The sequence below is a fragment of the Mytilus galloprovincialis genome, chromosome 9 (assembly GCF_965363235.1).
Source record: "Mytilus galloprovincialis chromosome 9, xbMytGall1.hap1.1, whole genome shotgun sequence".
Taxonomy (NCBI): Eukaryota; Metazoa; Mollusca; class Bivalvia; order Mytilida; family Mytilidae; genus Mytilus; species Mytilus galloprovincialis.
In genome coordinates, this window is record NC_134846.1 from 82,074,532 (window position 1) to 82,088,963 (window position 14,432).

The 14,432-nt window shown below is 33.0% G+C and overlaps 1 protein-coding gene across 1 annotated transcript in view; it reads left to right on the forward strand.

Annotated features, from left to right (window-relative positions):
• Nucleotides 1-14,432, forward strand: part of LOC143046857 (uncharacterized) — a 240,632-nt gene that overhangs the window by 94,273 nt on the left and 131,927 nt on the right. The window contains exons 60-74 of the mRNA XM_076219918.1: nt 75-333; nt 666-829; nt 1,059-1,232; nt 3,113-3,322; nt 3,589-3,631; nt 4,499-4,656; nt 5,589-5,756; nt 6,326-6,544; nt 6,837-6,879; nt 7,353-7,513; nt 7,915-8,088; nt 9,469-9,681; nt 12,099-12,141; nt 12,405-12,568; nt 14,116-14,286. Coding sequence (XP_076076033.1) covers nt 75-333; nt 666-829; nt 1,059-1,232; nt 3,113-3,322; nt 3,589-3,631; nt 4,499-4,656; nt 5,589-5,756; nt 6,326-6,544; nt 6,837-6,879; nt 7,353-7,513; nt 7,915-8,088; nt 9,469-9,681; nt 12,099-12,141; nt 12,405-12,568; nt 14,116-14,286 — 2,364 coding nt within the window. The remainder of the gene's footprint in view (nt 1-74; nt 334-665; nt 830-1,058; nt 1,233-3,112; nt 3,323-3,588; nt 3,632-4,498; nt 4,657-5,588; nt 5,757-6,325; nt 6,545-6,836; nt 6,880-7,352; nt 7,514-7,914; nt 8,089-9,468; nt 9,682-12,098; nt 12,142-12,404; nt 12,569-14,115; nt 14,287-14,432) is intronic.

Below are 14,432 nucleotides of genomic sequence, written 5' to 3' on the forward strand. Positions count from 1 at the left end.
AATTCAAGGACCTGATCATTTTCAGGCAGGGGAATTAAAAATAAATATTTCTAGACATGTTGAATTTTTTTTAGTATGTGAGAAAGCCTTACCATTTAGTTTACCTGCAGTACCTGATACAATGAGTTGTTACCTGTCTGATACCTGTACAGGTATAGATTGTTGTATAGATGTGGAGCAGATTAGTAGATCTATCAATGTTTACATCAAACTCGATGCCTGTAACTACAAACTAACAGCAGGAATAGAGAAACTGACGTTTGATGTACCTCTACTGAATTATGAGTTTGGTCAGAAACAAAGCTTTAGGTTGATGAATATCTTTAGGATTGAGTGAGTTATGCTAAATTTTTAGTCAGTTTTATCTCTATAAGTTTGGTAAAAAAACAACACTTCAGGCTAATATATATTGGCAACTGAAAATATTGGGGGTAAAAATCATATACAAAGAAGTTTTTAATGTCTTTTATTAGATATATAAACCATAAATAAAATAAGATTTCTTGGATTGCTATTATTTTTAAGGAATTTATAAAATTGGAAAATTAATAACTTAATGATAAATAAATTCTGATAAAAAAAATTGAAATATAATGGAATTATTTGAAAGAATGCCAGTCAGTTTCCATTAATATATAAATTTCACATTGGTTTTTTTTCTTCAGTTATACCATTATAGATTTATCAATGGAGAAACAGTTTGTAGTAAATATGGATGTCAGTGTATGTTTCGAAGCCAATGCACCATGTGTTTTTACAACAACAGTCGTGAAGAATGCTAGGTTACCTAAACCTATATGTGACCTGAAAAGTAACTTCTCTTTTGAAGGTACCGTACATATTTTAAATATTTACTCTGTATAGCCATATTTACTAAGCAAAAAAAAAATGTTTGCATGCTCATGATCATAATATGTTCACATCACCACTGTAGACTTTGCTCAAACATATTGTATTGAAATTGTTAAATTTTAGATAGAATTCATTGTTTCCTGGGTCCCTCTTTGATAAAGTTATAAATGTTTTTTGCTGATACATGTAATACCTTTATATTACAGACATATCTTTGAAAGAATTATCTGAGAACCTCCTGTTGGATGTGACACAACAGTTACCCTCCTATGCTGCTGACATATTACTAGAGAGACTTGGTATATCTCAATGGATGCAGGCTGTACCGTGTAGTAGACAGTCGTCACAGTATACCCCTAATGTCAAAGGTTGGAAAATAGGTAGGTCATCTGTTTATAAAATACATTCCACTCAAGACTTTATCACTATTTATGTGACACATGACCCAATATTTTGCAATACAGTCGACTCTCGTTATCTCGAAGTCAGCCGGACCAGAGAAATATTTCGAGATACACGTAGTTCGACTCAAACGAACACCGGAAGTTCGACAATCTAAGGGACACAACTCTTGCATAGCTTGGTAAAGCTAAAATAAATCCGGGTGAATATGGCAAGGGGATCGATATTCTAGTATCAGATCGATGTATTTGTATGTCACAGTCTTTTATTATTCTTACTTATTCAATTGTTTCAATTAAAAAAAAATCCTATGGCTTTTCCAAGAGAGTAATTTCCAATCGATAGTTTCGTTATTCAGGTTGGTTATAGCTGACAACATTGTTTATTCTCGAATACAAGAAATTTAAGAAAATTTTGATTTCTATTCATTTTGTTTCATCTCACTCTTTCTTTTCAAAAGAAAATATAACAAGATTAAAGACACCGTTTGAGTAGTTTTAAGGTGATCATCAACGGAAGCCATCATCCTCACTTTATACACACCCAAGCTCATTAGTGTAAATCATAAATTAATTGTTTTATAAACATTTTAAATACTTTTTCATGAACATTAACAATGTATCACTAATTATTTATAAAAATTCCATAAAAGATAATCTTAGGTAAACACTCATGGAAATAGCATGTCATAAATATATACAGTGGTCAGTGACCGGAAATTTAATTACACGTGTATTGTCAGATCAACTCTTCAATCCATTTAAATCCCGGAGGTCATGTTTTGAAATATGTGTATTAGTTCGAGATAAAAATGAATTTTGAATGCTTTTGTTAACCTTGGGACCGTAAATTTAGTTTGACTCAACCGAAATTTCGACTCATCCAATTTCGACTCATCAGGAGTCAAATTACATACTTTTGTATGGAATAAAGTTCAGGACCATGTGAAAACCTCGACTCGTCCGAAATTTCGAGTCAACCGAGTTCGAGACAACGAGAGTTAACTGTATATGAAGTTAAACATTTCTATAACCAATGCTTGGCAGTGCATGATTGGTAGAATCCTAAAAACATTTTATAGCATTTAATTAGACAATTAGATGTTTTTGAAAGATAATTCTTATATTTTGCCAGTTTTGCCCATCAAACGTACTATGCCAGATTTGTAAAACGAGTTTCTGCACAGCAAAAAACACAAAAAGCTATGGAACAGTGCTTGTATTACTGTTCTTCATCCAAAAGTCACAGTTAGGCCTTCAACCCTAAGCAAAAGACTTAGCTTGTAAGATTTAAAACCTTCTTTTTATGCCCCACCTACGATAGTAGAGGGACATTATGTTTTCTGGTCTGTTCGTCCGTCCGTTCGTCCATCCGTTCGTCCGTCTGTTTGTTCATCTGTCTGTCTCGCTTCTGGTTAAAGTTTTTGGTCAAGGTAGTTTTTGATGAAGCTGCAGTCCAATCAACTTGAAATTTAGTACACATGTTCCTTATGATATGATCTTTCTAATTTTAAAGCCAAATTAGACTTTTGACCCCAATTTCACGTCCACTTAACATAGAAAATGGAAGTGCCAGTTTCAGGTTAAAGTTTTTGGTCAAGGTAGTTTTGATGAAGTTGAAGTACAATCAACTTGAAACTTAGTGCACATGTTGCCTATGGTATGATCGTTCTAATTTTAATGCCAAATTAGATTTTTTACACAATTTTACGGTCCATTGAACATGGACAATGCTAGTGCAAGTGGGTAATCCATGTACTTTGGACACATTCTTGTTTACAGTGTAACCTTCAATGTACATCTGCGTGACTTGTAAGGGATATTTAAGTTAGTAATATGTTGACCCTTATATTTTGCAGTGTGTCCTTCAAACATACCTCTCCAAGATTTAACAGGAAGTTTAATTTGTTCAATTCCTGATTACTGTACTGGAATAGACTGCTGTGTAGAGATCCCACAGATTGGTCGTACCTTCCATGTCTACTTGTTATTAGATGCTTGTTCACACAGACTTAAAATAGGAATAGAAAATCTGGGATTAGATCAAGCTTACTTTAACTTTGAGTTTGGTAAGTACAATTGTATAGTCTTTGTTTATTATACTTGAGTGATATAGGTATGTTCATAGATATATTAACTCAGAAATATTTTAACCACAATTTTCTTAGGAACTTTTGAACTTCAGATTTATTTGTTTCATAATTTTATTTTGAAATACGTAGATTTATTATGGCTAAGTTTATAAAAATATTTAGGAAAATTGTTATCCATTTAATTTTTTTATTAAAAGGTATGATAGTAAGTTACCCTCTTTAATAATTACATTATTTTTCAGGTAAGGTCCAAGAGATCAGGCTAAGCAAGCTTATAACTTTACAGTAAGTTTGATAATTGTCATTTAAAGTCTTGAATTTAAGAAAGTTAAGGGCAACCAAGAGAGGAATGAGAGAGCTTTGTCTACTCATGATAACAAAAAATTTGAAAGAGTTATTTGAAATAGGCCAGACTCGGTCAATGTCATTCCTTAAGTAGGTTTGTTGTTAGGTGGAATACAACTTTCAGTTACCATGACTTTATCTTAATGGTCAATTTTTATTGGTGAAGCGCCATGAGTATCTGGAGAGAACCTTGACCTTCAACAGAAAAAATTGTTTTTCTTTGTTAAAAATGAAAGAAGTCATTGGAACTCATAACCTCAGAAAGGACTGACTAGTGATAACTGTAGATGACCAACTCAGACCACTTAGCCACCTTGAGAGGGGGAAGTCATGGTTTTCTATCCCTTGCCTGGTCAAAAACCAAAGACTTGTTGTTGTTAAAAATTGGAAAATACTGCTTCTCTCCTTTGCAAATTGCACAAAAAAACTGAGAGCAAAACTTGTGACAGACCCAAAAAGGAAAGATACCTCCTACAAAGTCAATAATGTTGGTGATATTGAAAACCTGACTAAGAAATACACACTACTGAAACTATTTTTGATACACATGGGAAATTGAACATATAAAAAAAATGCTGACATTTTAATTGACTAACTTAAAATAATGTTTATGGTTTCTGTCTCGACTGCAAAACAAGTTTCAGAGGGTTACAATCTGATGGCAACACAGTGTAAAGAATTTGTATAAAGCTTTTTATTTCAGAGGGCAGTAAACCTGGAGGCTTAATACTTTATATACAGATGACTTATGCACGTGCATTCTTGTTTTATAATATGTTTCCTTATTTAGATTTTGTGAATTTCCAGGTATTCAGTGAGTGATCTGGAAGGAAAGAAGAAGTACATTGTCAATATGAACATTACAGTTTGTTTGGAACCTTCTGGATCATGTATCTTTACATGGGACATTCTAAGGAATGTTTATTTACCTAAGCTTGGATGTGATTGGAATATGAATATGACTGGTAAGTATCTTTACATGGGATATTCTGAAGGATGTTTATTTACCTTAACTTGGATGTGATTGGAAAATAAGTATGGCTGGTAAGTTAACCACAAGGGTTAACCGATAGTAAAACTCATGCTGATTGGATGTCCCTTTTGCATTGATTGATGTATAAAAGTCCTCATATTAGAATGGAGATGTTGGTGTCAATGCTTGGTGTATATCAGGCTGTCTAGTCAAGTTAAAGATCCCTTGCAACATATCTTTTACTGGTCTAAAAAGAGCTTTTTCCATGGTGAAATTTTGCTCCTATTCAAAATGTCCTTTTTAATTTTCTTAGCAACTACAATTCCCAGATTGTTGATATTTGACATTTACTTTACAATACAAAATGAAAATAATCTTTATCCTGCAGTGCTGTGAAGCATTTTTATGCCCCACCTAGGATAGTAGAGGGGCATTTGGTTTTCTGGTCTTTGCGTCTGTTCATTCATCCGTCTGTCCCGCTTCTGGTTTTTGGTCAAGGTTGTTTTTGATGAAGTTGATGTCTTATCAACTTGATTCTTAGTACACATGTTCTCTATGATATGATCTTGCTAATTTAAATGCCAAATTCGATATTTCACCCCAATTTCACAATCCACTGGACATAGAAAATGATAATGCAAGTTTCAGGTTAAAGTTTTTAGTCAAGGTAGATTTTGATGAAGTTGAAGTCCAATCAACTTGAAACTTAGTACACTTGTTCCCTATGATATGATCTTTCTAATTTTAATGCCATATGTCAAATTAGATTTTTTACCCCAATTTCACAGTCCACATAGAAAATGATAGTGCGAGTGCAGCATCCGTGTACTATGGACTAATTCTTGTTATTTGCTTAATTGTGATTGCAACCTTTAAATTCTGGAACTTTATTGAATAATTGTTTTTTGTTTATTTTCATCACAGATTTTTCTCCCTCCAAGCTGCTACAAGACAGTGGGTTTACAATAGCAGACAATCTACCTGATGTTATCCTTTCCCAGGTACTAGAGAAAATGGGTCTGATTGACTATCTACTTACACAACAGTGTGATCTGGGGGATTATACACCAAGTGTGAATGGATGGACCAACAGTATGTATCTTTTAAAGGATTGTATTGATTGTATTTTATATATCTGTATTATAGATAGTATCTAGCCAGAAAATTTATTTTCAATGGCCTTGATTTGTGCTTGTCATTGTCATTGCTTTCTAACTCTTAAACAGGCTTTAATTCTTTTGAATGCATCCCTGTTAAAAATTATATAATATTCTTGTATCCACTTTGTCTCAATTTGTTTTAGCAGGAACAAGGAATGTAATTGTCATGGTCATCTTCATTGGAACATTTTGAATAGTACAAGTATTGATATAAATCTTCCTAATCAATGCTCTAGAACCTTGGGAAGAGTGAACGCAATTGTTACATTTTTCTATTCTCAAGTTTCAATACTTGAATTTTTGTGGTTTAAAAGAGACTTGAGGGGATTAAATGACACAAATTTATTAATATTTCATCATTCTAATGGCTGAAATCTAAACTCATAACAAAAGTTGTGGGTTAGAGAAGCCTAAAAAGGAATACATAAGTTCTAATTCCTATTACTAAATAATCCATGTTATATTTGAACATTATTGTAAATTACAATTTGACTTTTTCAGAATGTCCAGCAGAAGTAATCAACATGACCTTACCAAATCTCCTTTCATCTTTGGCCTGTAGGATAGATGATACCTGTACAAAAGTGGATTGTTGTATAAGAGTGGATTTCCTGAAGAGAAACATACATTTAGAGCTGGATGTTGATGTCTGCTCAAGAAGAATATCATTTGCTATTGAAAAACTGAAGCAAGATTTAACTGTATTTAACTATGATCTAGGTATATATGAATATCTAGAATGATAAGGCTTACATTTCGCCCTTTCTTGTATATTTACTTTTCTTTCTCATAGGAAAATACCAATTTCATGATTGAAACAGAAGATTTACCACAATAATTTACTCTCTGTCTCAACCTCTGGAGCAAGAAAAAGAATGAAATTTCTTTTTTAAAAGGTTTATTATTGATTTTAACATTACCTCAAGCTTGCCTGACAGGAATGCAAGTTATTCTTAAAAAAAAAATGGTTTTAGTTTATTTAACAATTTTTATGACACATGATTTTTTTCAGATATTAGAGGAAAACTCAGACTTCTAGATTTTGTTTCCTTAGAGTAAGTTTTATATTAATGATAACATTATATATTATGTAACATCAACAACTTGTTTTATTTAATTCATTCATTGAAAAAAGAAATACAAATTTATTTAATACTTGTTTCTTTATTGTCATGTTTAAATGTTAAGTTATTTCAACAAGAACAAAATAATAGAGCTCTCCAATTCTTTTCTTTCTTAGTTATGCCATAGACAACATAAAAGATATGAATGAATTTAGAGTAAAACTCAATGTTACAATACAACTGGATGGTGATACCATTCTTTATAAATCTTTAGTGATGAAAGACACACCTTTGATTATTTTTCTTTACTTTATTTACAGTTATACCATAGACAACATGGAAGATATGAATGAATTTAGAGTAAAACTCAATGTTACTATACAACTAGATGGTGATACCATTCTTTATAAATCTTTAGTGATGAAAGACACACCTTTGATTATTTTTCTTTACTTTATTTACAGTTATACCATAGACAACATAGAAGATATGAATGAATTTAGAGTAAACCTTAATGTTACAGTACAACTAGATGATGAGACAGTTCTCTATAAGTCTGTCCTGCTGAAAGATGCTGCTCTAATAAGAATACCATGTGATTGGAATACTGGATTCAACATTAAAGGTTAAAAAAAAGGGATTTCATATATGTTGTGATTTTAGATAAAAAAGGTTTTAAAGATATTCCATAAATTGAATGTAATGGTTTTTAACATACGAGGTCAGCAAATGAATAAATGCCTCAATAATTACAACTTTAACATTTTTTTCTCTCCTTCTATTAGGTAAAACTTCAGTAATACTTTTTCAGTTGGTGATGACAATGAAATGAAAGATTTGCCTGTAACCTCATATATTTATCTGAAAAAATACCCAAAAAAAAGCTTTGAGGTCGATTATGTTAAAATTTGTCAACCAAACAATGTTACCTTCACTTGACTTCGTTTGCAAATTGATGAAGTTTCAAGATAACTGTATGCTTTATTTCAAAACACTTGCATATCTCATGTGTTTTTTATATTGCAGACTTTTCCTTGCAGTCTTACATAAACGAGTTATATCTGCCCAGCAAAGATCAGCTGACTGAGTTAATGGCTGCTAAACTGATTGAAGAGTTAGGAATAGGGGGCGTTCTTCAAGATACTCCATGCCAGAGGTCAAGCCCTGTGTATAGTCCATCTATTAATGGTTGGAAAAATGGTAATTTTATATATGTATATATGTAACCCAACTTGGTTATTTCTGGAATAATCAATTATGAATGTATACTGACCGACTTTAGAAACGCAACACTAGATTATTCTTTTTAATTCCCATTTTCAAATATGCAATTTTTTGTAAACAAACTTATGAACAGAAAGGTCTTTCATTGCTTCAATGTTTTAAAAAAAATGCCAGTTCGAAAGTTGAATTGATTACATCATTTTCACTGTTAAAATATTGTGGTATACACTGAAACCCTGGTTTTCCCCTTACCAATGAACCTGTCACGGTCAATAGCAATGTCTGCCTGTAACAAACGCCAAAATGATTGTCAGAAATGTCAACAAATTCTGTTCGGCATGTTTTGGGTTCTGTTTTGCACCTTCTGATTTTGCTGTTGTTCCACCCATTACAATGGGTTTTGGCAATTATGCGGTTGAAACTTTAAGGTTTTTTTCTGTCGATTCTTTGGCAGTTCAGTTAATGGGAAACATTTTTGGCATAAATCTATACAAAATGGCATTCTGCAATTTGATTAGCAGTTGACGTTGCGGCCGTAGACCTGTCTCTAGAATGATGTTGCATTGTCACTACATGTTGATCTGGTCATTGATGGTCTTCAGCAAATCCCGTCTACCGGTATCATTGTCAGAAGGACAGTTAGACGAGTTTCTGACCTCAAATTGTCTGGTTGCAGCACGTTCACATTTTCCTGTTTGCAGCATTCTAATCGGTTGATTCAGTTTTTTATTCCTCAGTCTTAGCAATATGGAGATGGAACATTTTTTAACTGATTTAAGTGTGGCCAAGGATAGAAAGAACTGGTTGATAAAGGTTAAAAAAATGAAAAAATCTTTTATTGGTTCGAAATTTCCCTTTCTGAAATTCGAGCGATCTCAATAATCCGGTATGTTCAATAACCACAGGTAAGTCAGATGTTGACTTTTTCGAAAGAGAAAGAAGTATGGTGAGCATGAATAGTAGTTGTATGAGGATCAAACATAATCTGGTAAAAAAAATCTAAAAAAAGATTGTGGCGTTTTTAAAGACAGTCAGTATAGTAATTAAAATATTTTTTTTGTCAATTATCAAATAAAGATTTATTTAAAGAATAATGCACTATTTTATAAATAATGATTGGAAATCTTTTTAACAGTTATAAACACAGTTGACACATTGAACATGCTTTATATGTTGCCATTTCAAACTTACTTCAAGTTTTCTCAGATTTTCAAAGACGAAAACAGTAATGAATCCAAAAGTGGTAGATACTGACGAATTTTAACATCTTTGGAATTCTAAAACATTTAGGATATTCTGGTCAATTCCTATGAAATGCTTTAACACCACAGTAACCATATTGTATTTTTATTTCAGAATGTCCATTGGCTGTCGCTTTCCCAGACCTAACCATTCCAGCCTCCTGTTACATGCCGCCTCACTGTTCGGCTGTGGATTGCTGTATAGATGTGGATTTCTTACATCGTTCATTCCATGCCTACATTGATCTAAATACATGTGACAACACATTCAAACTGGGAATAGAAAAACTTAAGCTGGATCCTATAAATTTGACGGATTATCAGTTTGGTAAAAAAATTCGATTTTGATGAATAGCACAAAAAAATAGATATACAATTGAAAGAAAAATAAATATATGTAATGTGTATTTGCATATTTACCGGTATTTATTAGGGTCCCGCCAAAGGCGGTCCCCTATAGTGATCAGTCTGTCCGTCCGTCCATCCGTCCATCCGTCCGTCCGTCCGCTCCATATCTAGAGAACCATTATGATTTCATACTTTATACTTTACATGTTTATTAACCACCACCAGAGGGCGTGTCATGATGTATGTACAACTTCCTAGGTCAAATGTCAAGGTCAAAAAACTTTGGTTTCAGTTGACAACCCTGTGTCCTGTGGTGAAGATCGTGTCCGCTCTATATCTTGAGAACTGTTATGATTTCAAAGTTTATACTTGACATGTATATGAACCAACACCAGAGGGTGTTTCATAATTTATGAACGACTGCCTAGGGCAAAGTTCAAGGTCAAAAACTTTGGTTTCAGTTGACAACCCCATGTCCTATGGTAAAGATTGTGTCCGCTCTATATCTTGAGAACCGTTATCATTTCAAAGTTTATACTTGACATGTATATAAACCAACACCAAAGGGTGTGTCATAATTTATGTGCAACTTCCTAGGTCAAAGGTCAAGGTCAAAAACTTTGGTTTCAGTTGACAACCCCATGTCCTATGGTAAAGATCGTGTCCGCTCTATATCTTGAGAACCTTTATCATTTCAAAGTTTATACTTGACATGTTTATAAACCAACACCAAAGGGTGTGTCATAATTTATTTACAACTTCATAGGTCAAAGGTCAAGGTCAAAAACTTTGATTTCAGTTGACAAACCCATGTCCTATGGTAAAGATACAATTTTTTAATGCACATTATTCACAACGGGGCCCACAGAGATGGCTCCCATCTCAATGATATCTAGTTTCTTTTAATGTTGGAAAAGTCAGAAGCAGAGCTTTTGGCTGTTGAATGCATTTTGCCCAAAATCTTTTAAAAGTTGTGTATAAAGGTAATCAATGTGCATTGCAAGGCTTCAAAAACGGTCATATATTCAGGTCATTTGTATAATGTCCGGCAAGGAATTGTATATTTAAAAGGAATGGAAACGCGGCTCGAGATCAATCGCAGCTGGCCAAAGTATGAAACAGTCATGTACTTTTTAGTTTTCAAGGCTTTCTTAAGAGGCTGTCATTGTAACATAATTCGCAATCTTTTTGACCCAACATTTTGCCTTTAACAGCCACACATTTCTGGTCATAAAAGTGACATGATGATTAATTACTATCAAAACAAACCCTAGTTCAATACTTTCTTATTTTAATCAGGGCTAATTAGTTGTTGGACAGCTGAAATCTACCTGTTCATGTGACAGGTAAACTATTTTCAGTACCGAACATTGTATAAATTGTTCCGTCTATTCAAAGTTATTTTCTTGATTTAGTCCAAATGATTAAAATTATATGGAATACGTTTATAAACATGATTTGATGAAAAATTTAAAAAGGTTTTAAATGAAAAATCGTCAGAACTACGTTTTACGAACTAGAACACGTTTGCGCATGTGCCTAGGTGGGAAATTTAAATATGCATCCTACGTTTCTTCAAAAATGCTAAAATTATCATTGATACCTGTCTAACGTCTCAAGTATTTTGTTGAAGTAATAGTGTGGACAGAGCTTCATTCATTCATGCTTTGCAAATGTACACGGATTTTACGTATCTGTTTCTGGTCCATGTTTTACCATTGTCAAGTCAACATACGGTTTTGAAAAACGAAAGTAAAGTTTTTGACAACATCATTTTACACAAATAAAGAGTCTTTAAAGGCAGATATGAGCATGTTGATGTGCACTCTTAGAATGATGCCCTGCCAATTTAACTGTTTACGTCTAAACATCAAACACGTATCAAAGTAAAGTTTAATATTGTTATTTTTAATCTAATGTTAATCATTGGGATGGCCATCTGATTATCATAATTGTCTTTTTTGACTTAGTCTTAAGGGATTAAAATCGGGATCAGATATATGTCAGGCTGGCTCAAATATTTTTTGGAAGCCCTGGTGCATTGTTATATGATTTAGTGACAATGGAGAAATTTGATTATTCCACATCACTTTGAAAACAGCCCCACCCATTTCCCTCTCCCCTATGTATGTGTATGTGTAAAGATGCTGTTGGAATCTAGACCAGTATCGGATCAGATGTCAATGTATAACTCTGATCGGAATCCAGTCAGGAAACCTGTGACTCCAGATGGTTACTAGTGTAAAACAAAGACATGTTTGGGAAAAGAACCACAGATTAATGCTTAAATTTCATATTGATAAGACACAAACAACACAACAGTACAGTTTGAAAACAATATACAAATAAATCAATTAATAATCTCTCAAATTAATTATTCACTTGCTCTCTTTTCAGGAACCACTGAGTATTTCAATTTGAAAGGAATTGTAAGAATAGGGTAAGTTGTCTGTATTTTACTGATTGTTTTTCAATGATTTAGCACTTTTAAACAATATTTTGAAGATAAACTTTCAATATTATAAAACTAAGTTCCTAAGAAGCAGTGGGTTACTTACCAGCTATCCTGTTCTGAAAAAAACACCATTAATGCTTCAAAAAACATTAACCTATAGATTTTATATCAGAATTGAAAAAAAAAGAATTATCATCACAGATATACTTAGTTCAATTTTAATCAATTATTTTAATGATTGTTTTCAGATATAGAATAGAAGATTTGAATATACAGAGAAAATTCCGCGTTGACTTGAATCTGAGTATTTGTTTTGAGTCCAATGAACCGTGCCTTTATGAGATTGTCCTGTTTAAAGATGCTCTGGTTCCTAAAATACTTTGTGATTGGGAAGCTGACTTCTCTATTCCAGGTAAGCTGACATTCTTATCACTTTCTGTTAGATATAATCTTCTGCTTCTCTTGTGCACTTCCAACGGGGCAGCTTGGAAAGCCTCTTTAACTGTCAATAAACCACGAAATGACACTCCTGGGAACTCCTCTATAAAAATATTTTAGAATCCCCAACAACCACAAATTAGGCACCAACCTATGTATGCTAATGCTAATAGTCATACTTAGAGGGGATGGATTTCTTGAAAAGTATGGTGACACACCAAACTCCTTATGCAAAATTAGAAAAATTCAATGAAATAAACTTTGCAAAAACATTGACATTTTGGCTAAAAATTTGCTCTTTTCATAGGTAAAATGAAAGTTTCACATATGGCAAAATCAAAGGTACTTTATTCATATGCTTTGCACCATGTGTAGGCCCTTTTGATTAAACTACTCCCTTAGTTTAAGATTGACAATATAGATTATATCAAATTTGTGGATAATCCAGTCCTTTTCTGTCATGTATCTAAAACTAATGTGTCTTTGGAAACTTTCTTTGGCGGAGATTTACAAAAATGTGTAATTCTAAGGGAAAATTCTTAAAATTTGACTTTTTACAAATGGGAAGGTTGAAATCATAATGTTTTTGAAAGAATTTGGCTGAAAACTTAGGGAAACAGGTAAGTTAAAAGTTAGATCCTGTTTACACTGACAAAAAAGATCGATCTTTGGTCCAGTGTAAACGGGTAAGATCGATCTTCAATCAGACTTAAAAAGTCTACCTCTAGAGGTGGTTTTAAAAAGATCGAATTTATTTGAATCAATCTTTTTTTTTTGTGTAAACGCTTAGATCGATCGTGATCGATCTTTTTTCAGATGTTTGTTATATTTAGATAGGAAAATAAAGATCAGACCAGTTCCTTTTATGTTGTAGTGTGAACGCACTGGATTTAATAAGATCGATCTCGATCGATCTTGCTTGTGCAATGTAAACGCGAACTGGTCTTTTTAAGATCGTTTCAAATAAAGATCGATTCAATTTTGTTGCCAGTTTAAACAGGGTCTTATTCAACTTTAAAATAAAACCTTTAAGGTGTTTCTCTTTATATGTGGACAAATCATGAACAACATCTTCTTGCATGTTAATTTCTGTTTTGAATTTTGCTTTTTTACGATTTTTCGTCATTTTATTTAGCAATTATACTACGGTTACCAGTTAGTTACGCTTCCGATTTTTAAACTGAAAAAGCCGAAAAATTTCAATGAAGACAATGTTCATTTGTACAAGGACAGAAGCGTAAAAACATGTACAATTCACCTAAATGCGGACAAATTGCTGATTCTATATAGAAATTAACATATTGGCATTTTTATTTAAGGAGCATACATAATCCTATTGTAATGGCTGTCATCATGATAAAGCAAAATGGCTCCTATGCAAATTAACAAAGAACCCCAAATTTTGCCATATGAGTGAAATATCAAAATTACTCAAAATCAACTAGCACATTCACTGCACAACAATTGTATGTTGTGTTTTCCTATTCACTACTGAAAAAGATATTCTTCTTTTAAATTTAGACTTTTCCCTGGAGAAGTTCACAGCAGATGCTGGGGAGGTACTTAACAGCTTGACAGAACCTTTTATACAGAAACTAATGGAAGATCTGGGAATATCTAGTTATCTGAATGATGATCCTTGTAACAGTACATCAGAGGCCTTCACACCAAATCACCAGGGATGGAAATCGGGTGGGTATTTATAGTTATCTGAATGATAGTCCTTGTAACAGTACATCAGAGGCCTTCACACCAAATCACTAGGGATGGAAATCGGGTGAGTATTTATAGTTATCTGAATGATAATCCTTGTAACAGTACATCAGAGGCCTTCACAC